This window comes from Delphinus delphis, chromosome 3 (genome assembly GCF_949987515.2).
Source record: "Delphinus delphis chromosome 3, mDelDel1.2, whole genome shotgun sequence".
In the NCBI taxonomy this organism is placed as follows: domain Eukaryota; kingdom Metazoa; phylum Chordata; class Mammalia; order Artiodactyla; family Delphinidae; genus Delphinus; species Delphinus delphis.
This window is the reverse complement of record NC_082685.1, coordinates 58,707,507-58,730,648: the sequence shown is the minus strand read 5'-3', so window position 1 is coordinate 58,730,648 and position 23,142 is coordinate 58,707,507. Positions and strand designations below refer to the sequence as shown.

Sequence of the window (23,142 nt, the reverse complement as noted above, 5' to 3'; positions counted from 1 at the left end):
TGATAAGGATTAAATGTATTGATATAAGTAAAGCACTTAGAAGAGTGTTGGCACATAGTAAACACTCAATAAATGTTAGCTATTATTATTTCATATGTGTTGATATTTTAGCAGTCAGCATATTTAATAGTTGTATATATTTAATAAATGTAATTAATATTTGCATTTTTAATGGTTCAAACATAACAACATATCTATAAAAATCTCTAGGTATTGTAACAAACATTTAAAAATCAATGTTTATTTACAGCCAAATCTCTACCTCCTCCTCCCATGCTGGTACCATCTCACCCACCTCACGGTGATCACCAGGCAGTTGTCCACACAACCGAACACCCACTGGAGAGACTGGCCTCTCTGGGCCTCACTGAAGATCGTTGTGAGTCTGGCACTGTGTCAGATAATAGAGACCAAAGGAACCCAGACTCTGTCCAGCAGATCCTGAAGAGAAAATCTTTTGAATCTGAAGACATGCAGGAGTTAAGTCTGCCCTTTTCATGTCTGAGACCGAGTAAAGAGACTGGACTACAGAAATGAAATACTGAGAAAGGTTCTCACAGTTCAGCTTTTATTAAAGTTAAAGGAACATAAAGTATGGGAACCTAGAACACAATTCCTGTTAAAAGAATACATGTGAGGAACTGTTTCTTCAGCTAGCACTGTAACTGATGGAGCATGTGACAAGTCTTCTTTTACAAACTCTGTGCTCCCTACCGTCCAAGCAGAGACCACCAGATCAAGGACCCGACCTACGCAGTGTGGTGTACAGGGTGTCAGGGATCAAGTCTGCCTGCCTACGGACAACCACATGGACATGGCACCCACACAGACACACAAATTCAGTGTCTTGAATCTTCTTTCAAAGAAAGTATTTTACACATCACATACGAATTAAACAAGAAATTCAACAAGGGTCCTTATTGCCACTAAAAAGGGGGGAAAATAATTTGAAATCTCATAACCAAAGGCAAGAACACCGCACCAGAGCACTTTGTTGCTCCAAATGCCACTGACCCATGCATTACTGCCTTGGCAGATGCTGTAGCTACAAGTCACTGAGCCCCACGATGGAGGCTGCACAGGGGCTCTGAGGTTGTGATTATCCACTACAGAAGAGGCCTCAGGCACTCCCAAACGTCAGAAGTGCTGCCGGCTCTCCTGCTTGGTCAGTAGATAAACAGCACAGCTGAATATGAGGGGCTTAGGACTCTAAATAGTGCAAACACTTAAAAAAAAAAAAAAACACATTCCAACCTCCTCGCTTCTCCAGGCAAACAGAGAACCTCCAGCTAACTGGATTATGAATTTGCTCAACTTCCCAATTTGATCTGTCAAGGTGCAAATGGGGAGCAAGCGTGGAGGCAATTCAAATGGCACCTGTCCCAATAATAATAAAAATAAAGATTTTTTAAAATGAGACTAATTGGCAGATAAATACACAAAACAGAACCTGAAGTGTAGACACAGCTCAAGAAACAAGTAAGCTGTAAGTGTAGCATGAACATCTGCAAAGCACATGCTGATCACATTCTTAGTGGGGAGCATGAGGAACGAGCCCTCTTTTAAAGTTCATCGACAAGATGCTTCCAGAAGGGACATCATCCAGCAGCAAAAGCCTTAAGCCTGAAGCTCCGAAGAATAAGGAGACAGAAAAGAATGAAGACTAGTCAGCTCGATCTAGGAAAACTCCCGGGACTATGCGCTGAAGGGCAGGCCTTTCCCTGGGCTTCTCCATGCCACAGCATGCCAGGCTCCGTGCCAGGCCGTGAGAGATGCCAGGAGATGGGCCAACCAGAGTCCCCCCTGCCTCACCCTGCCAAAAACAGACTCCAAGAAAAGCAGATCGGCAACATAGATGTGGAAGGGCTGAGTCAGGCTTAATGTTAGTCCCTAAACAATTCAGTAAACACCAGTGATTGTGTTTTTTCAGCAATCTCCCTTGAATGTGGTGTAAGAAAGAAGCTTCCAAGTCAACCTGGAGCTACTGAAGTTTGGGGAGGGTGAGAAACAAAGGGAAGATAGCTACAGGCATGAACGATGTTTGAGAGTGAATGATGCATAGAACATAACATTTCATTATCATGGACAATAAAAAGCAATTCAAATATCGTGAAAAATTACTTTATAAAAATATCTACATTAAAATTTTAGCCTGAAAGCTGTAGCTTCAGTTTTATAAAAAGGCAATCTTTGAAAGGATCTGGCTCAGGAATATACAAACATTATACAACAGATATCAAAGTAAGACAGCTCAAAAAGCATCTTAGGGGATATTGCAACTGGTCTGTCATGAAATAGAATTAAGTATTCTTATTGCATAGCAGAAAATGAGGTCACTTTCATTTGCATAATACTGCAACTTATTAGATGGAGAGATGCCATTGGGTACTTATGAGAAAGAACTTTGGAATTCAGAGTCTGACTTCTCTGTTGTCCAAATCAGAATCCAAGTGGTGTCTAAGCTGCTTCTAACCTTGGGCTGCAATTCCATTTCATCGCTGTGATCAGACTTCAGATATCCCACAGGCAAAGCTGCATTCACAAGCAGGTGTGGCCACCAGAAGAGGGGATGCAGGGGGGTTCACCTACCACATGACCAGCACAGACGTGAAAATAAGTCTGTTGTGCCCACTGTGGAGACAGAATTGTACCTGGTGATAAAGGGACAGCAGGTTTTGGATGGCATCTGTGGGCAGCTAGAGGAGATTGGCTATTTGGTGATGACGTACCAGTGTTCTAGTCCCCGTGAGAAAGGACACATGAGGATAAAACGAACATGGCCTCAGCAGCACTACCAGCAGGGGCAGTGCTTCCTGGGAAAGGGGACGTGAGGTGGGGTCAATAGCAAAAATCCAAAAGCAGGAAACACAGCTGGCTAGCTCTCAGGGAGGGGATCCTTTCTGGGAAGATGACACACAAACAATAGCCTCCCCCCACATAAGCATGATAAGCCTGGAAGTTTAGCTTCCAGGTGTTGGGGGGGAACTTCACCTTTCGTCTGAAATCAGGAGCTGTGTGATGGCACACATCAGACCCCAACCTCATCCCCCACCCCACCCCCCCACACACACACCCTGAAACAAAGTCCCAAACCTTCCTCGGAGAGGGAGGAAGAACATTTGGAACAGAAAGCGCATTCCATCAGCTTCCGATCCAGAGGCAGGCAGAGCTTTGAGACCACAGTCACCTCCATGCCAGGTAAGAGCAGAACAAACCAGCTAACAGCATGTCTTGATCCCTTTGGAGCTGTTCTTCCAGGTCCACCAAAGCTGGATATTTCAGCCTCTGCCCAAGGTTACTAAAAATTCTGGGTACCTTGGTATTCTCCAAATGTCTCACTGAAATAACATCTGCTCAACATCAGAAGATGTTTCCCCCTCGGGGGAGTTGAGTGGTTCACGCACAATAAATATACAGTAAATACACAAAGTGTCCAACTCACTGGGGAAAGTCCTGGGTTTATAACTTCAGGGTGAAGTGGGGAGAATGACAGTCTCCTATGAAACCTGCTTGGAAGTTGCCCAGTTGTATGAGAAGTCCACCACCAGAGTTCATAAAGCCCCTTGGCTCCCTAAAGGTGGACCTTGACATCAGGAAGGGTCAATTCCAGCCCCCAAGTTGTGAGACTCTTCTCCAGACACAAGACTTCCCCTCCTTATGCTGGAAATTCCAATATAAGCAACTTGCTAGTTCAGGAACAGTACAGCTTTACGGTTCTTTTTTTTTTTTTTTTTTTAATGGAAATGACTCCCTGAGCCCTCAAATACCCTCCTCCGGATGCCTGAAGGTCTGTCATTAATCATTTTTACCTGTGAATTAGCAAAGCTTTCTTCAAGCTCCTCTCTCAAAATGCAAGTACTCCTGAGAGAGATCACACATTCAGGGCCCACCACCATGTCCTCCCTCGCGGGGGAAGCTAGGAGGGGGAAGTTCTGAGGATTGGCGAGAGGGTACAGGCCTGGAATGGGGGAAGAGCACAAGGAAAGGAAGACAAGGATGTGAGACAGACTGAACCGACTGCCGAGGGCCAGGCCCAGGGTGCCAAGTATACATCCCTTTGAATTCATCCATGTCCATGTAAATCACATGTGACCCCATCCAGTGCAGGGACAAACCTATCTTTGGGTTTGGAGGTATGGTGATCTTTTACTTAGCCTCCAAACCAGAACACTTTTGAGAGTAAAACGGGATGCTCTGAAAAATTAAACCTGGATAATAAGTATAAACAGGGACTGTCCTATCCCAGGAAAACCCAGAACTAGGATCCTCTCTGGGACCACTATGGACAAGGACTGAAGCCTTACCACTTTGTTTTCTTGTGTTTTTGTTTTTCATGTATTTTTTTCCTCCAGTGTGTTACTCAGTGCTTCTCTGAAGAGCTAGTTTTCCCAGCTGAAGAGACACGAAATCTCCCAAACCTGGAATCCTTGACCTCAAAGACCAGTAGCCCAGAGACTGGGCAGTTCCGATAAGAAGTTCCAGGAGAAGAGCCCAAGGAAGAGCACCCAGCTGAGGGGCTAGAGAACCTGTGGTCCTAGTTCTAGCACACAGAGGACACGGGGCAGCTTCGAGAACACCCCACTCTTCTGCAGACAATGCGAGTAGTCTAGGCCAGTACATGGGCCTGGTCATTTCTGGACATTCCCGGTATGTCCAACGGCACTTCCAGTAGACAACAGCTCTAGTAGTCTCAAGGTCCCCATGGGGCAAATCCGTAAGAGAGGTTTCTGTGATTTGATTTTTAGCATAGCGGAAGGATCAGTAGTATAGAAATGGAGCAGACCATCACCACCCCCCAATTTAGTGAATCACCACGTTCTGCGCACACACACACACACACACACACACACAGACACACACACACAGGTTCCAGGTTCTCTGATGTCCCTGTGGAAACACACAAAAGAACATTCAAAGGTGCAGCCGGAGCTATCAGGAGCCCACTGCTCAGGGCAGAGGACGAAACACCTTGCGGGAGCAGGAGGTGGGTCACTGTCTTCCCACCCTGACGACACTGCCAAGTTGGAGGAGGGCGGTCCCCGCTCCTCTGCAGACTCCGGCAGCGAGTGGCACCCAGCCAGCGTGGTCCCACTGTGCCAAGTCACAGGCAGCACCCCTCCCTTCCTCCACCTCCTGGCAGCGGGAGTTGGGGTCACAAGGGCTTGTGAATCACAGCAACACCTAAGATGAAAGGGGGAGAAAGTTACCATCTTAGCTTCTCCGAACTTATTCAGAGTCACAAGGAGTTCATGACCCACAACACCCCAAGCCACAGCCAAGGGAAATGGGCACGATTTGTACCCAAACACTGAAGGGTCCGTGGACTCAGGCTGCCAGCAGCCGGCTGCTTCCCGCTCTAACAGCCACGTCTCCACACGACGGTTAAACACAGAGCACAGTCCCTCAACACCACAGGGGAGTGATCTCACCCCGCATCGTCACACCGACTCACATCATATTGTAGTGACTCCCCTTCCCAACCCCAGCACTCACTGTAATGACACTCGGCACCCGCACTGGAAACCTCACAGCTCTAGATCTGTATCACTTTAAGAGAAGTGATGAGTGATACATGTCTCCTTTTAGAAGACACTGAAATGAAGTAGAAAGAACAATAGACTGACTTCATGGTAGCAAGAACAACTGAATTCCCATCCTAGCTCTGCCACCAGTCAAACTGCATTGTGGCTTCAGGCAAGTCCATGTACCTCTTCAGGCTCCATTCCCATATATTCAATATTTTCTAACTGAAAGACCCCTCCAATGCTAAATTCTATACTTGGATAAACAGTCTAGACATGTCTGTATGTGCTACTGTTTTGGCCAGGTTGAACTCAATAGCTAACTTATGAGCCTAAAATCTTGCTTGTAAGGGGTTACAGTCATGCAGCAGATACTATAGGCTGATTCATCCAACATCCCTTCTACTTGCTGTCCTCTGCTATAGAGACCAGCAAGTTATGAGGTCAGCTTCCCAGACTACCTTGCAGCTGGAGGTGCTATGTGACCCAATCCTGGCCCACGAGATTGTAACTACAAGTCTGCCAGTGCTGCAACTTTGGTTTTCTTCCTCGTCCTGCCTGGAAGAAGCTCACGCAAGGTGCAAGGGGCAGCAGCAGCAGCTATTCATAAAGCTGGCAGAACAGAAAACACAAGAGAAACCTGATTCTTCGATGATACTCTGAGGCACCAGGCCAGCCCTGGACTCCTTTCTGCCTGGGACAAATACATACATACAAAAAAAGATACTTCCTTATCTAAGCAAGTATCTGTCAGTTTTTCTGGTACCTGCAGCTGAACCAAATTCTAACTTATAGTTAAGGTGTAACTAGGAGCCTTATTTTAACATATTACCACCACTATCAAATCTTCTGGTTGAAAATGAGATTGAGAGAACGTTGCTAAAAGAAAGCCCAGGACACCCCAATGGTGACATTTTGCTAAGACATGCATTTCATGTTAATTCCTGGATAAAGCCACAGACATAAAAGATTAGAAGTGAGGAGAACCCAAGTCCTCAGACCCAGATGTGTGCTGCCTGACCTTGAGAACATCTTGCCTGCACCTGAGGCTCCTCTTTCTCAAGGGAGCATGTCTTTAAAAAGCAGGCTCCTGTATTGCTTCTTATATAAACTTTCTCTTCTGATTCTAAAAATAAAATATTCTCATTATGGAAATTTTGGAAAATACAGAAGAACACCAAGAAAAAGAACTTTAATCCTTACATACAAAAGGAGAGTCACCGTTAGCTCTTTTGGAATATTTCCTGGATTTACTAATAATAACCACAATCATTGACTGAGTGGTTTCTACCTGCCAGGCAGGCACTGTGCTAAGTGCTTTCCACGTATTATCACGTTTCATTCTCACTACAGCCCTAAGAGACTTGATATGATTTTATTCTCATTTTACAAATGAGAAAACAGAGGTTCGGTCAGACTGACTACCTTGCCCAGCGTTCCAGGGCTAGTGGCAGACCTGGGACTCAAATTCAGGTGTGACTCCAGTATCCATTTCTGTAAGCAGGAGCTACTCTAACCCCCATGACCCAGGACTGCTCGACTGAGCTCACGTGGTACATACATTTTGCATCATCCTTTTCTCAACCAGTCTGTCACAAACATCTTCTCATATTAAAAACACGTCCACTGTATAAATATTCCACAACTTATTTAGCTATTTCCCTCATGTCAGACATTAAGTAATTCTCAGTTTTTTGCTCCAATAAATAACTTTGTCCATAAATCTTTGCATTTTAGGCCATATCCATAGATTCTAAGAAAAGAGATTCACTCAGTCAATGGGTTTGAACACAAATCGCACCTCTGCTCATCTCCTTCCCACCTACTAATGGGGTGGGCAAACAGTAAAGAAATGGACATGAAATATTCAGCACTGACACAAAATTCTAACTACTCACACCTGCACCTTCCCCTCTCATGAAGGCTCACGTGGAGGCAAGATGGGATCCCTCACTGGCCTCGCTGCCTCATACAGGAAAATGCCCTGTACTTCCCACTTCAGCTTTGGAGAGAAAATGACAGTGCTAGTTTTTAATAATTAACCATGAGAACAGAATCACTCTAGGACCAAAATGCCTCTAAAATCTTTTCTATTTAATTGAGAAAAATCCTAAATGAGAAAAAAAATTTAAATAAGTTCATTAATTGAAGCCTTGCACAGACAGAATGCGATACAAACCCCTTTGAGCCTGCATGGCATAATCTTCCTTTGCACTGAAATCCAAACAAGATGGAAAACGGAATAAGAGTACCATTGGAGTTATGACGGAGATTATACATGGTAATGGTCATAAATACTTAGGATGATGCCTGGTACATTGTCCATGCTCAATAAATAAACGTTAGCTCTAATTCTTCCAGTTTCTGGAGAACCAAATACAAGGAGCTGAGTTCTTGGGTTGGCCAAAGAGTTCCTTCAGTTTCTAAGTATAAATAAAAGACACATTTTTCATTTTTACCAAGAACTTTATTGAACAACGTATTCACCATTTTGTTCCACTACCTTCTGACATTTTTCAGGCAACCGCATAATTCCACCTTCCCAAAACCTTGTATCTTTTGAGCAAAGAACTGCTCCAGGTGCCTTTTACAGTCTTCCAGGGAATTGAATTTTTTTCCATTAAGAGAATTTTGTAATTTAGGTCTTCTTGTAAGAGAAGACCTAAATAAATGGAAATCCGAAGGTGCAATGTCTGGTGAATATAGCGGATGAATCGGAATTTCCCAGCCAAGCTGTAACAGTTTTTACTTGGTCACCAAAGAAACATGCGGTCTTGCGTTATCCTGATGGAAGATTATGCATTTTGTGTTGACTGATTCCGGACGCTTTTCATCTAGTGCTGCTTTCAGTTGGTCTAATTGGGAGCAGTACTTGTTAGACTTAATTGTTTGGTTTTCCAGAAAGAGCTCATAATAGAGGACTCCCTTCCAATCCCACCATATACACAACATCACCTTCTTTGGATGAAGACCAGCCTTTGGTGTGGTTGGTGGTATTCATTTCGCTTGCCCCATGATCTCTTCCGTTCCACATTATTGTAAGTATCCACTTTTCATCGCCCATCACTATTCGTTTTAAAAACAGAATGTTTTCGTTATGTTTAAGTAGAGAATCGCACGCGGAAATACGGTCAAGAAGGATTCCCCCCCCCCCCCCCGCCCCCGCTTAATTTATGTGGAACCCAAACATCAAAGCGATTTACATAACCAAGCTGGTGCAAATGATTTTCAGCGCTTGATTTGGGTATTTTGAGTATGTCAGCTATCTCCCACGTGGTATAACATTGCTTGTTCTCAGTTAATGTCTCGATTTGATTGCTATCAGCTTCCACTCGTCTATCCGGCCGTGGAGCATTGTCCAGCGAGAAATCTCCAGCACAAAACTTCGCAAACCACTTTTGACACATTCGATGAGTCACAGCACCTTCTCCATACACTGCACACATCTTTTTTTGCGTTTCAGTTGTGTTTTTTCCTTTCTTGAAATAATAAAGCATAACATGCCAAAAATGTTGCTTTTTTTCTTCCATTAATATTATAAAATGGCTACACAAAAATTCCCCAGTTTTGATGTTTTTTTAAAACTACACGCTGATATGACAGCTGTCACAATACAATCTAACAAAATTGTTTCAAATGATATTAAAGACAACTAACTGCTACTAGAGCCATCTTATGGGAAAAAACGAACAAACTTTTTGGCCAAACCAATACCTCATAGATATCTATGTTTGCTTGTCTCCCTATAGACCCTCAACCTCAGCCCCACTGACTCTGATCCTGTCCCCCACACCTCATCAAAACCATCACACACCCCACCAGGAATAAGCCTCTATAGCCACCTCATTCCTCCTTCTTCCCTCCAGCCTCTTGCTTAGAATGCTTTTTCCCCCAACCCTGAGCTAGAATAGCACAAAAGGCATGGGCTTGGGACTCAGACCTGGGTTTCAATTCTGACCCTGACATTTTTTTAGCCACATGGTCTTGGGCAGATTACTTAAACATTCCAAACCTCCGTTTCATCATCTATAAAATGGAATGGAGTCTCATTCAACCACAGGGTTGTTGAAAAGATAAGAGTGTATGTATACACTGTACCTAACAGACTGCTTTGTGGCCCAGGGAGTGGGCAGCTGGCAAAGGGCAGCTACCTCTATGACTGTGACCCACCCTCAAAGTTTAATCAGGCTCCACCTCTTCCAGGAAGTGTTCCCTGACATGTCATGCCCTAAAGCCTGTGCAGTACATTTCATTTAGAACTTACACTTACATCATCTTGTATTTCCTATTTTTGTAGGTAGGTCTTATCTTTCCAATTTAATTTCTGGAAAGCAAGAACTGTATCTTATTCCACCTAGGGGCCCGGCACAAAACAAATCAGGAAGGGCAGTGAAATTCTAAAACCTCTTATGACAATTCAGATCAGTTGGACGTGGCTCCCTGGAACACTGTGTCAAGAAGAATTCTATGGCTACATTCAGCTTCGCTGGGGAAACGAGTGCTAATTATGGGTATCTGCCGTGGGCGCAGAATGAAGGAGTGGTGACATGTGGCAATCATCTGCCATGCCTGAAGGAGGCACTCAGCCCCAAGTTAAGCAAGCTAACCTAGCCCCCACCTGCCCCACCCCACCTGGGCCCCAGGATGGGGGTGGAGCACACTGACCTGCGTAGCTCCGCCCTGTGCTCATGTTGCTTGGCAGCAGCGTCCACTTGTCAGCGACAGGATTGTAGTACTCCACCGAAGCCAGGTTACAGGATCCATCATCCCCTCCAACCACATACAGGAGCCCATTCACTGCACAGACCCCTGGGAATCAAACAGAGGCCAGAGAAGGCATGACAGCAGGAGCAGCAAGGGGATGGACCAGAGACAAGTCTGGATGGCCCTGGAGGCGCTCTTCCTCCCCTTCCTGCTAGAATAACAGACAATTGGCTCCTAGGGTTTAAGTTTGCTCAACGGAGGAACACACAACAGCCACTGGGATCTGAGGATCCCCCCTCCTAACAAGGTCATGTCTCTGACGAGGGAGCTTTCACGACAACATAGCCCCACAGGTGTTCCCTGCCCTTGACCCTAAGAATAGGCAGAGCACTGTAGGTACAGACCCCATTCTACTGCAGCACTGCCCACTGGTGCATGCAGGCCTCCCACGCCCAGTCTGAGCTACGTGTGGAAGGAGACAACTCAGGGGATTTCATGTACACTACTACTCTGCTTGTTAGCTGTTCCTGATAAACCATTTTATCCACACTGTGGGGCACTAATGGTTGTGTCTGTGATCCCTTTACACAATTGGTTTCTGAATCCACATACAGTTCCCAGGGAAAAGGCTTCCTACCCACCCTGATCTCAGAGTGAGCTGGTTTGGAGGCACGGTCTCATGTAGCAGGGACTCAAGAGTAGGAAAATGTAAGTACTGCTCATCAAGATTTAAAAGGCTGTAGTCCAATATACTGTGTATTTTTTCAAAATTAGACTCAGGGATTAACGATGCGCAAAAAGTAGTAATTTTCAGTGTTGGTGAACATACTCTCAAATACTGGTGAGTATAAAATGCATCACCTTCCTGGGTGGTGTCAAAAGTACATATACTCCCTCTGATTCAAAAGTTTCACTTCTGGCCTTTTATTCTAAAGAAATAATTTTAAATGTGTGCATTAATTAGCTATAAAGGCTATTTATAATAACCAAAGCATTACTTAGAGAAAAGATGGAAATGACCTAAAAGTCCAATAGTAGCTTGGTTATTTAAATTATGTTATAGCCATTTAGAATAATATTATGTAAATATGTTTAGTGTTATAATAAGATATTCATAAAAGATTGTAAAGTAGATTAAAAAGGCAGGTTATAAACCAGTATTACAGTATGATTCCATTTTTGTTATAAAAAATAGAAATATCTATATGTGAATGTGTGTCTACACATGCATTTACATCTAAACCTACTTCTTGAATTAGCTGCTTGAAGGTTCTGTAATTCCTCACTCGTGTGTCTCAAGGCCAAATGCCAGGTTATATCACAGCAGGCTTAGACAATGAGCAAATTAATAAACTCCCCTCTTTTTCTTGTTTATGCTTTCAACAAGTCAGCTGCAAATGGGTTTAGCAAGCAGGTAATTTGAGTATAAAGGAAATAAGTCTGCCTGAAAGTCACCTGCTTGTATTTCCAGCCTGGGAAATTGGGCTAAGCCAACACTATGATAGAGTAAGAAGGCATAAAGCAAGATATACCAACATAGGACACAACACATAGGGCAAAGTTCTAAAAGGAAATGGTTTAATAGGGGTGTCAGGCTCCAGGCATAAAAAACCTAAACACTCTAAGGAAAATCATTCCTACAGGAAGGAAAAGGGGAAGGGAAAGGAAGGGAAGGGAAGGAGAGACAGAAAATACAAAGAAGGGAATAAGGAAAGTGGTCCTATCGGAGAATGGATCACGAATCCTTTCATGGATACCCTTGAAAGGAGGGAAATTGGTTTCTGGTGGGAGGTGAGAGGTTCTCATAGCCAGACACTGGCAAAGAAAAGACAGAATCAAGTATGATTGTCTGACACTGTCCACACAGCCCTATGCTTAGCTACCCAACAAAGCCACTGGGCTGGGGGCAGAGATGGCAACCAGAGGCTCTTCTGGATCTGTGTCCATCTATGTGCAGTGAAAGTCATCATCCTTCACTGGGAGGGAAGGAACCCTCTGCATCTAAGAGGGGACCCTGTGAGGCGCCCCGTGGCTAGCTTTGTGGGTTCCAAGCTCTCCCCTGCCCAGCAAATGGACACTCCCTACTCAGGGTACAAGCTCAGCCCCAGGCCATGGGAGCCTCTCCCCTCTGCCTCTCTTTTAGAGCTAGTGTTTGCAGGAAGAAAAAAACACCCACAACCTCCCCCGGAAGGAGAGGAGGGAGCAGTCATATTACCTGCATTGCGCCGGCACATGTTCATGTCTGCCACCTGCTTCCAGGTGTTTGTTCCAGGATCGTAAACCTCGACACTCTTCCTCACCAAGGGCCCATCATGCCCACCTGTGGCATACAGCTGCCCGCTGAGGACCCCAACGCCTGAAAGGCAGAGCACAGAGTCCCAGCCTCAGGCTGGCTGCAGCGACCAGAAACCAGGAGGCCTGGAGTCCAGTCTTGGGCAGCCATCGCCGGCAGGGTGACAGGGGGAGTGCTGTTCTGTCTCCCTGGAACTCAGGGTCCTCGTCTATAAAACAAATATAATGACACCTACCTGCCTTATAAAATCAACTTGAAAACTGCCAAATATAAAGCAAACATAACCTCATTTCTATTCAGACACATAAAAATAAATATTATATATATAATATATATAGGTGTGTGTTTGTGTGTGTGTGTAGTAAAAAGAGTTGAAACGGAAACTACACAGCAGGTGTGCTGAGATCATTATTGCTGAGGCCTCCCTGCTTGTCTTGAAGCAGAAGCTGTTCTTTCTGCCCCCGTGCTCTCCTCCTTAGATGGCAGAGGGGCACTGAATCACTCACGATGGTGGTAAGCCTGAGCTGAGGGCCAGGACTGCATCATTTACAGGTTTTTACCATAACCTTTTAACATCCTCTAAAACAAGTCAAGGAAATAAAATCCAGAAAGCCCGAGTGCCTAAAAAGAGCAGCTGATGTGGTGGCCAGGACACCTGGGTTCTGGACCTGTGTCTCTAACCTGCCCGCCAGGTGGTGCTTCCCTTTTGGGGCCTCAGTATTCCAACTGCATAGTGAGGGAGCTGGACTAGATCGGTAGTTCCAGTGGACCACAGACTACTCCACTGCGTGGACAGCTCAATTAGCTGGGGAATTTTTGAAAACACAGAGTCCACAACCTCACTCCCAGAGACACTGGTCAGGAGTCAGAAAAGGTACCTCAGGTGACTGGAATGTGCAGCCAGGTTTCAGACCCAAGGACTAGATTTCCAGAATATAAACTTCATATGGACAAGAACCATGTTTGTCTTATCATGACTGTTTCCCTGTGCGTGACGGTACGTAGTAGGTTCTCAACAAATACCGTCTGAATGACAAGATGTGTAAAATCCCACCAGCCATTATGCAGGTGTGCAAATGGCTCCTCGCAGTTGCCCTAAACTAACAGCAGATGGTGGTGGTGTATCGACAGTGGCTATCTTACGGACCTGAGTTAAATGAAATTCAGTGTGTTCCCAAGCTGCCTCACCTTCCTCACCTCCATGTGCAGGAGGAACTAGCACATGCTGGGACCCAGAAATGGCCTCTTTTCCTCACAGCCATCTGCTAGCACTGCCCACACCCTGCTGAGGAAGCAAGCAGCCTTCCAGGCATTCAGGGGCACCAGTGCCCTTCCGCAGCCTCCTCTGCCAATGCCCACACAGAGCTTTCCTGGACCTAGAGCCACAGGAGCCCCTGCTGCCAGGGTCTCTGGGTCTTTAGCCACCAAAGAACACCTACCAGGACGAGTATGTGGGTTCCCAACTCCAGATGTGAGGCTTCTCCAAATCTTAGGGATGTGAAGCACTAAAGAAAGGCTGCCCTGGGAGCCTGAGGCCAGAGCACTGACAGTGACCTGAGGAAAGAAGCCACCTCCGGGAGAGATACCGCCCCTTAAATCAAGGTCACTGTGCCTCGTGAGAGGCTTGAGCGGCCCCAGTGATCTCCGCTCAGCAATAACCCCTGGGCAGCCTGACAGAGACAGAGCAGCAAGGCCTCCAAAGGCAGCTCCGTCCACAAGATGAGCCTGAGCTTTCTAAGGTGGGTCTGTGCTTGTGGCTCTGTCCGGAGCTGGCCCTCCACACTTTCTGCTTGAGGCACTCCTAGAAACAGCCACGGACCTCAGTGTGCTGCTCCACTCCTGCTGAGCTGTCCCTGCCTCCTTGGGCTTTGAACACTTTCTTGCACACCTCAAGTCACACACAGGATTTCCAGGAAATACAAAGAAGATTCTACCAGTACCGTAAACCAAAACTACTAAAAAGAGCCCTATGATGGCAGGAGAACCAGAGGATCTGTGAATTGAACTGGGCCCTAGGGAACACCTATTGCAACCCATTCATTTCACATCTGAGGAATCAGAGGCCAAGACCACAGGGACATTCGAGCAGACCCAGAACCAAGATCCAGCCCTCCTGACTTCCATGCATTTGCTGCACGTTCAGGAAGGGCCAACCTGTTCGGATCAGCAGAGACGAGCTCCCTAAAAATAGCCTTCCAAACACAAATGTTTCTTAAATGGAATCATACAGCATTTTCTTTTCTAACCAGTGGGCATACAGTGGTTCTTGAAAAATATTAAAATAGCATAATTTTTAAGGAATACTAAGGAAGTGGTCATGTGTTTGGTTGTATAAAATGAGATCACAACTCAATCTTCAAAAATACAAAAAGAAAGATAAAGTAATAACATGGTGGGGAAAAGCTCCCAGTTGTGGCTTCCCTTCCCAGAAGTCACATGGCCTTCCTGCCAGCCAGGTTGGTCATCAGTCACCACTCCCACAGGAACCGGGAGCAGAGAGCCAATGCCCGGCCTCCAGCGCCTCCCTCTGCCCTCCCAGACCCTTTCCTCTGGGCCCCTAGATGATGGGGCAGACAAAGCAGGGAAGAAGGGGCTGTTGCTCCACTTCCCGGAAAATCCCAAAGGACCACACAGCTCCTGGCCTTCCCACAGGAGGCGGAAGTGGGCCCCATGTGGGGATTTCTTCTCCTCCCATGCGGGGGAGGGGGCTGAAGTGAAGAAAAGTTGGGGGGAGACATAAGTTTATCTCCAGATATTAACACTAATAGCTTGGCTTTCAGCCCCCAAGACAGAGATAGGCAAGTTTAGCTTTTCCAAGGAAGACTGGGACAGCCATGCTTGTCACACTACTTCATGAGAATGAGACTCTGATAATCTGGGGTCCAAAAAATCTAACTTCAAAATGCAACAAACCTGAGTAGGAATCCCAGCTTTGCCAGTGACTAATGATATGACCTTGGGCTAATTACTCAACCCCTGGTTGACTTACTTTCTAAATCTGTTAAGTGGAGTTATGTCGTGTCTACCTTGCAGGGCTGTGAAGAGGATTAAATAAAATGAGGCATAGGAAGTGCTTATTAGGACAGCACCTGGCACATAGCAAGCTTCACTTTTCAAGAGATGCAGACACCTCCAAAGAAATGGAAGAGATGACGATGAAGGGAATATGATCTCATCTGTTCTCTACCAAAGGGATCCCCCTGAGAAGGGTTAACTCCTAAGTGCTTGTGTCAGCTGCAAAGGTGCAAGTGGGATTATATACACTGAAAGGAGAGAAGAGGGAGGGAAAATAAGGTAGAATGTTAAGCTCTTGGCCTCCAGACCCACCTGTGAGATCAGACACAGCCTGACCCCTGACCTTGCCCCCCCCCGCACTGTACCTGCGCCGCTGCGACGAGTGCTCATGTCTGCCACGTATGTCCACTCATTGGTCGCTGGGTTGTACTGCTCCACGGTGCTCAGGCACTGGCGGGAAGCCCCATCATAACCCCCAACGGCATACAGCTTCCCTGGAACACACAAAGTGGCTGAGGGTGGTGCTTCAGACTCGCATAGAACTGGAGCGTGGCGGAAACTCCACTTGTAACCCACTGGGGCACCCTCACCTCCATCAGGGTTCAGGACCCCCTCCCCCAGGAAGACCACGACTCCCTCCCCAACCAGGGTAAGCATGCTTCACGACTCTGTCTCCTACTTCCTCTTAAGCCCTGAGTTCCTCCTCAAAGCAGTACTGACTGAACCTCTTTCTCAAAAAGCACACCCCAAACAGCCAGTGCAAAGCGATGGCCTGCTGTCACTGGGGCTCAACATATTCTTCCTAGTGAACTCATTAGATCTTCTCCAGAACAAGGCACCGGAGAGATGGAAAGCTTGAGGGCCCCAGGTGCAGCCAGGCAGGCAGACTTTCTGGGTAAAGGCTCACAATAGCAGACAGAACAAATAAGGAAAAATATTCTCCAACAAGAACCCAAACATTGTCTCCTCCATGTTTTGTACTCTGTCCACAACCCGGGCAGGTGCAACGTGTGAATGGAGTGCTCTGTGTGCACTGTGGGATGGGTTGGCTGGAATTTATCTGCAGACTCCCGTGCAATCTCTGAGCCATGCACAAGACCCCTGAAGCACCATCACCTATTTTAAAAATAAAATACCATAAACGGCTATCAAAGAGCAACAGTTTGTTCTGAGGATGGTGGTGAGGTTGGGCAAGGGGGAAGGAAATTGGTATTTGAATGATCTCAGAGAGAGATTCAAACATTTGGGTTTAACATGTAGTCTTAGAATACAGTGGGAAGGTCTCGTGTGTGTGTGTGTGTGTGTGTGTGGTGTGTGTGTGTGTGTGTGTGTGTGTGTGTGTGTCTGTGTGTGTGTGTGTTGGGTGTGGGTGTCCTACCTCACCTGGGGTCTCAGTCCTATGGGGACCCTGGAATTATAATAAGGATCTTAAACACTAGCTACAGACTAAATAAACACCACCAGATGCAAATCTACTTAACAGGGTTACTCAATCAAAAGATTTTTTTGGTCACTATGTGCTTTCTTAATGGAGAGGTACCAAGAGTACAACCAAGTATGTGAAAAATCTACAATCATTTTAAGTTAGAAAGAGATTCTCAGGCTCAGAACTATGTTGTACCATCAGGACGTTTGCTGCATCAGATGTAAAATTATTCCTTCTTCTATCATTGAGCCTGGGTTTGTGTTCTGCCCCCACAGCCCTCTCAACCAGCCCTTCTAGAAGAAAAGGACACCTCCTCCTGACTCTGCCCTCGCCTAAGCCGGAGGGCAAAATCCTGACTCAGAGCTCCCCCAGGACCCAGGCTACTCTCGTGGTGTGTGCTGGCTCAGAGGTAACCACCTGCCCAGCCAGCTGTCCATCACTAGGGAGGAGACAGGCCTGGGGCGTGGAGGAGAAGAGAAGCTCCTGAGGGCAACCCCAGGCTCTGTAACACACAACCTCCGCTCTGCAGGGAGCTTCTGCCTAATCTCCCAGCCTCACTGTCCCTCTTCCTATGTAGAGATTCTTCAAGGCAGCCAGTAGCAGATGATCCTGATTTTCTTTCTTTTTTCCCCAGTGTTATTTAGGCTATGTAGCCATGGTAAGGAGACGATGAGAGGGAGGCGGGTTCTGTGCAGACAGCGTGAGGAGCTGTATCTTCAGGGCCACTGGGAAGGAGCCTCCACTAAAGACCCTCCCTGGACATTCTCACCAAAGCTGTCCATTGGACTCTGCTGCCCCAGGGTGACTCCCGGCCGAAACAGCTTCAGATTCAGGTTGGACAAGATCAATAAATCCCCAGTCTGTCCTCTGGGTCAACAGGGCGTGCTACCACACAGCACTTCTGCCACACAGAACATGCTCGCAGAAGGCTCTGTCAAGGGGAGTATTTCAAATGAGTACCAGGAAGGTATCTCCCCTAACCCCCATCAACCATTCCAACTCTGCGTCAGCTGAAAAAATACCCACTCAGTGTTTCTCCTTTCAGGGATACTCTATTTTTAACCCCAACTCTATTGTTTGATATTCCTGGCTAAGGAAAAAGGGGGGAAATGGGAAGGTGGCTAGACAAAGCACTTGCATTTGGCAGACAAATCAACTTCTGTTCCAACGGGAGGATGAGATTGCAAGAAACAATTTTATCTCAGTAGGAGGACAAAAATCCTTGCACTCACTAAGATGACTCATTCAGTATGTTAGAACAATATACTTTTAAATTAAAATTTAAACTACATAATACTGGTATGGACCAAGAAATGCAGCGAGAGAAAAGAATGCTTATATTAATGTCTAACTCACCGCACATTACACTCTCCCCGAAGCATGTGTATGTGTTGTGTGTGCACGTGACATAGAAAACGCCTGTATACATGTGTGAATGCACAGATTTCCAGCTAAATTCCCACTTCAGGACAGGCTAATGAATCAGTGTTGTCCTGCAAAGTATAGCATTTTAGTCCAAATAATACTCTATGCTTTAATACGTTGAATTCATGCATATTTCTAAAATGTCTCTCTATTAGCATTTGCTGATGGTCTGAGTTGGGAGTTAGAAGACCTGGGTTCAAGGAGTGGCTGTGCTATTTACTAGCACAGGGCACATTGATTACCCCTCTGGGACCAGTTTCCCTTTCTGGAGAACAGAGAAAATCTAAGTCCTGCCCATCTCCTTCAGGAGAGTTTTAGGAACAAAATGAGAAATTGGAGATGAAAACCGTTTAAAAACTACAGTGCACTGTCTAAACAGCCCCCAGACCTCACCATTCGCTCCTGTCTCACCGCACACACCTTTCCTGACTAGAGCAGGACCCACCAACCTGTCTTGTAGTGACTAATCAGAACCGGGGAAAGGTGACCACCTCACTCGGGGCTCTGTTAATAATGCTTAACATGTGAACATGAGGACAAAATTAAACAAACAATTGACTCTCACCCCCTCCACATTATACTCCTGGGTTATATCTTGACTCTGGATTCTCCAACTCGTAATAGAGACAAGTGGCCAAAGCAACAGGCCAGCATCTCCCCTCTAGGCTCCTCCCACGCCCCCCAACCCAGCTCACCCACTTTCTAGCCTTGGGCCAGTAGCTTCACCTTTCTGAGTCTCAATTCTTCTCATCCGCTCATCAGGATACTAGTACCAGACTCAGCAGTAACAGGAGGAATAGAGTCAGGACACCAGGAGAAGGCCCAGGGGCCAGGGCAGGAACAGGCCACCACCCACTGCCGCTCCTTACCCTCTACGACACCCACACCCACACTGCTCCGCCGTGTGTTCATTGGGGCCACGAAGAACCACTCGTTGGTCTTGTAGCTATAGGCTTCCACTGACGCCAGGCCTGGGAGACAAGAGACTCATGAGGTTTCTATGGTGCCAAGCCTCACCCTGCTGTGCGAACAGTGAGGATGGGGGAACAGTGCAGACCTGGGGGCTGGAAACCTGGGTGTATGACTCAGCACTACCTCTGCCTCACTGTGCAGCCCGTGGCACCTCCCTAAACACAGCTGCACTGTGTCTGCCTGAGGGGACCACTAAGACCTGACCTAGAGGGTGGGCTGTGAGAGGCCCAGGGGTATAACGTAAACCATAAAACCGACAGAATGGAATAAATACCTGAGGTTGCCTCGCTGAACACCTATTCTATCCCTCTTTTCCCTTGTCTTCCTCTATTTTAGAGGCTGGAAGTCTGAAAACGTACCTTTCCAGAATCCCTTGGAGCTGTGGGTGACCAAGTCAATGCAATCTAAGCAGGATCTCTGAAACAGCCTTTGCTTTTCTGATAAGCCCCCACCCCCCTTCCTGCTTCTTGCTACCTGGAACACAAATGTGTTGGCTGGATGTAACAGCCACCTTGTGACCATGAGGATAAGTCCAAAAGACTCTTCAGGAACTTGGCCCCAGTATCCTTGAGCAACTGGATGAAGGTGGCAACTGCCAACCTCTGAATTTCTTGTTTCATGAACAAAGCAAAAGCTCTCATTTGTTTAAGCCACAGTTTAATCAGGTTTTTTACTGGCAGCCAAAAGCAATGCCTAAAAGAAACAATGCCCCACTATCCTTTGTTCTCTTTATTCCCAGTTCCCACTCACTAGAAGCAGCCTCTGGAGGGGCTACAGATCTTGGCATTAATGAAACAGGCAAAGAGAAGGCTGAAAAAGGTTACCAATTGGTGAAGACACAAATGAAATTTCAGGGAGGTAAAATATATTGTTTTTCCTGTCACTGGGGGCCAAAAGGTATCACTTTAGTTTAACAGAGTTGCTGTCAACAGAGACATCCACCTGGAGATAATCTCTCCAAGTCCATGTCCACTAGTAGTTTCTAATGCTTATTTTGGAGCTAGATGAAAGCCAGGAGCAAGGGGACGCTTCTGCAGTGGCACAACCTTGCACAGCTTTGGTAGGGCAGTAGAAAGGGCAATGGGCAAAGACTGTGTGACCTAAGCCACGTCTCTTCCCATAGCTGAACCTTAGCTCCCTCATCTGTTCAGAGGAGGGTTCAGACCACAGTTCTGAGACACCATCCAGCTGAGCTTGCTCTAAGCCTCATCTCCAGAATAAATGGGTTAACAGACACTGGAAAGGAGAAAAGGGCCTCTTCTGAGGGTGGGGTCCTTCCTAGAGCCCTAGAAATGACAGCACGTGGGCAGTTACATATTCTGTGTGTAGGAAGGTGCGCCTCTGACACGCAAGCTGGGAGAGGAGGAAGGATGGGTATGTTCTCGGGGCAGTAGCTACAGAGGGACCAGCGGTTGGCCCAAGAAATGGCTGACCAAACCAGGGTTGCATGGAAGGTGTGTCCTAGGCTGGATGGGGACTGAGTCCGGGACCTACCAGTACTGCCATCAAAGCCCCCGACGGCGTAGAGCAGGTCGTTGAGCACAGCTGCTCCCAGCGTGCTCCGGCGCTCCTGCATGCTGGCGATGGACGTCCACTGGTCCTTCACCCCGTCATACACGTCCACTGTCCGCACACGCAGTGAACCATTGAACCCGCCCACAGCGTACACGTGGCCAGCCATGAACACCACACCTGAGGCACAGGAAACCAAGGCATCAAGGTCATCTCAGACGGCTGATGACTCACGTTAATGAGTGACAATGGGGGAACGAGGCAGGCATGTAAATAATTCACCACAGAAGGTGATCTCCAACTTTAGATATTTGGGACTCACTGGATTTCTTCTCACATTTGCATTTCTAGTTTTGTTTGATTCAAGCAAGTACCTGGATTAGTCTGAAGTCCCTAAGCACATGAGAACTGACCCCAGAAGGTGCAGCTAGAAACTGTGCAGGTGGGGAAGGGAAAGGAAGGGAGTGTGGAATGCACAGATGCTTTTGGAAACAAGGAGCAGGACTGTGGCACCCAGTAGAGACCTGCGGTGGCGGCAGGGGTGGGGCGGAGTGGAAAGGCAGCCTGCACACCGGGAGGCAGTGCGGCTCACCTGCTCTGCATCTCCTGGAGGGGAGCTCAGCAATCTGATCCCACCGGTCCTCCTCAAAATCATAGCACTCCACACTGCGGATGGCCTTGGGTGCCTGGCCGCCAACCACGATCATGACCTCCAGAAAGACAAGTGGACATTAGCTGGGTCTCCCCAACATCCAGATTCATGGGTCATCAATCCCTGTTACGTCCACATGCTCACTGCCCAGGGTCCGTGGATGATCTGAGATGCCAGTTTACAGAGCTACGTACGTGAAGGTGCTGCCCCTAATCACCAACAGGTCTGAACATTCAAGAAAAGTCTAACGAGCATCTTCCCACAGAAACACAACCGTAAAGTCTACGCTTCCCAAGTGCCCCTGCTCAGGGCTGTGTTGGGGGTATAGCCAGTTGGGGCATCTTCTGCAATCTGAGTGTCCTTAAGCATTGGGGGCAAGGGGACTAAACTTTAAATCAAAATAAAATATTCCCATATATATATCAAAATATGCATATATTTTGGAATAGAGTACAGAATTTGGATGCATTTTAAGATAAAATTTATTCAAAAATATTTCTGAATGCATAGATTATAGGGAGCACTTATTCACTGCAGTATGGGAAAAAATTTGTAAAACACCGCTTTGTGGTGGTCACCACAAAAATGCATGTAACTGATGATGTTCTGAAAACACAGTGCTATAGTGTTATTTCCACAAGTAAGGTAGTGGCTACCACTGCCAGTCATCTTGGGAAGTATGTTGTCATTTGTCTGTCACCACAACTCTGCAAGGTAGATATTATCGTCCACATTGACAGGTCAGGAAAGTAAAGCTCAGAGAACATAGGTAAATTGCCCAAGGTCACACAGCTAAGCGCAGCAGAAGAGAGACTGAGAGCCAAGTGCACCTAACACAGGAGTGAGTGCAGCCCCACCTCTCTCCTGCTCCAGAGACAGGGTCTATGCCAGGACAGCTCACTACACCGTGTTTTTCAAACTGCAGGTCACATTTCATTGGCGGGTCACTAGATCAATTTAACGGGTTTCAACCAGCATACTTTTTAATAGAACAGCACAGAAAATATAGTAAGGATGTTATTTCATGAAATATTTGTTCTGGTTATACACACATGTATGTATCTCCTAGAGAGCAATTTAAACATATTTCTTAGCGTAGGGTGTAGTATTTTAAAAAACAATGAAAGCCACTGTTCTGCCTGCAGCAACAGAACTTCAGCAGTTCACTGTGGTATCCCCATTGCTGTGACTTTTGTCATGTGTTATTAATAAATAAAAATTAAAGCACCAAAGTTAACAATAGTTTACATATGTCAGTAAGTCTACAAATTCATGGCTGTCGCCACAATGACTTCACTCTCACTCACTCATTCCAAATTGCCTTCTTAAGTGGAGAGAGAGGGATAAAGTCACAGGCAGACAATCAACATAAGTCACAGGATCTTCTCATTATCTGTGGCTTGTCTTATTTACCACAATGGTTCTCAAACTTCCATGTGCATCAGAATCCCCTTGAAGGCTTGCTGAGACACAAATTGCTGGGCCCTACGCCACAGAGTTTCTGACTCAGTAGGTCTGAAGCGGGACTGAAAATATGCATTTCTAACAAGTTCCCAGTTGATGCTGATGCTGCATTTCCAAGAGTCATACTTTGACAATTCCTGTTTTAACCCACAAACAT

The 23,142-nt window shown here is 46.4% G+C and overlaps 1 protein-coding gene across 1 annotated transcript in view; it reads right to left on the bottom strand.

The window, feature by feature from the left end:
- Nucleotides 1-3,146: 3,146 nt before the first annotated feature.
- Nucleotides 3,147-23,142, bottom strand: part of KLHL3 (kelch like family member 3) — a 110,589-nt gene continuing 90,593 nt past the window's right edge. The window contains exons 9-15 of the mRNA XM_060008792.1: nucleotides 21,462-21,579; nucleotides 20,852-21,049; nucleotides 19,255-19,356; nucleotides 15,900-16,028; nucleotides 12,442-12,582; nucleotides 10,188-10,331; nucleotides 3,147-5,181 (exon numbers count right to left, since the gene is read on the bottom strand). Coding sequence (XP_059864775.1) covers nucleotides 5,153-5,181; nucleotides 10,188-10,331; nucleotides 12,442-12,582; nucleotides 15,900-16,028; nucleotides 19,255-19,356; nucleotides 20,852-21,049; nucleotides 21,462-21,579 — 861 coding nt within the window. The 3' untranslated portion in view covers nucleotides 3,147-5,152. The remainder of the gene's footprint in view (nucleotides 5,182-10,187; nucleotides 10,332-12,441; nucleotides 12,583-15,899; nucleotides 16,029-19,254; nucleotides 19,357-20,851; nucleotides 21,050-21,461; nucleotides 21,580-23,142) is intronic.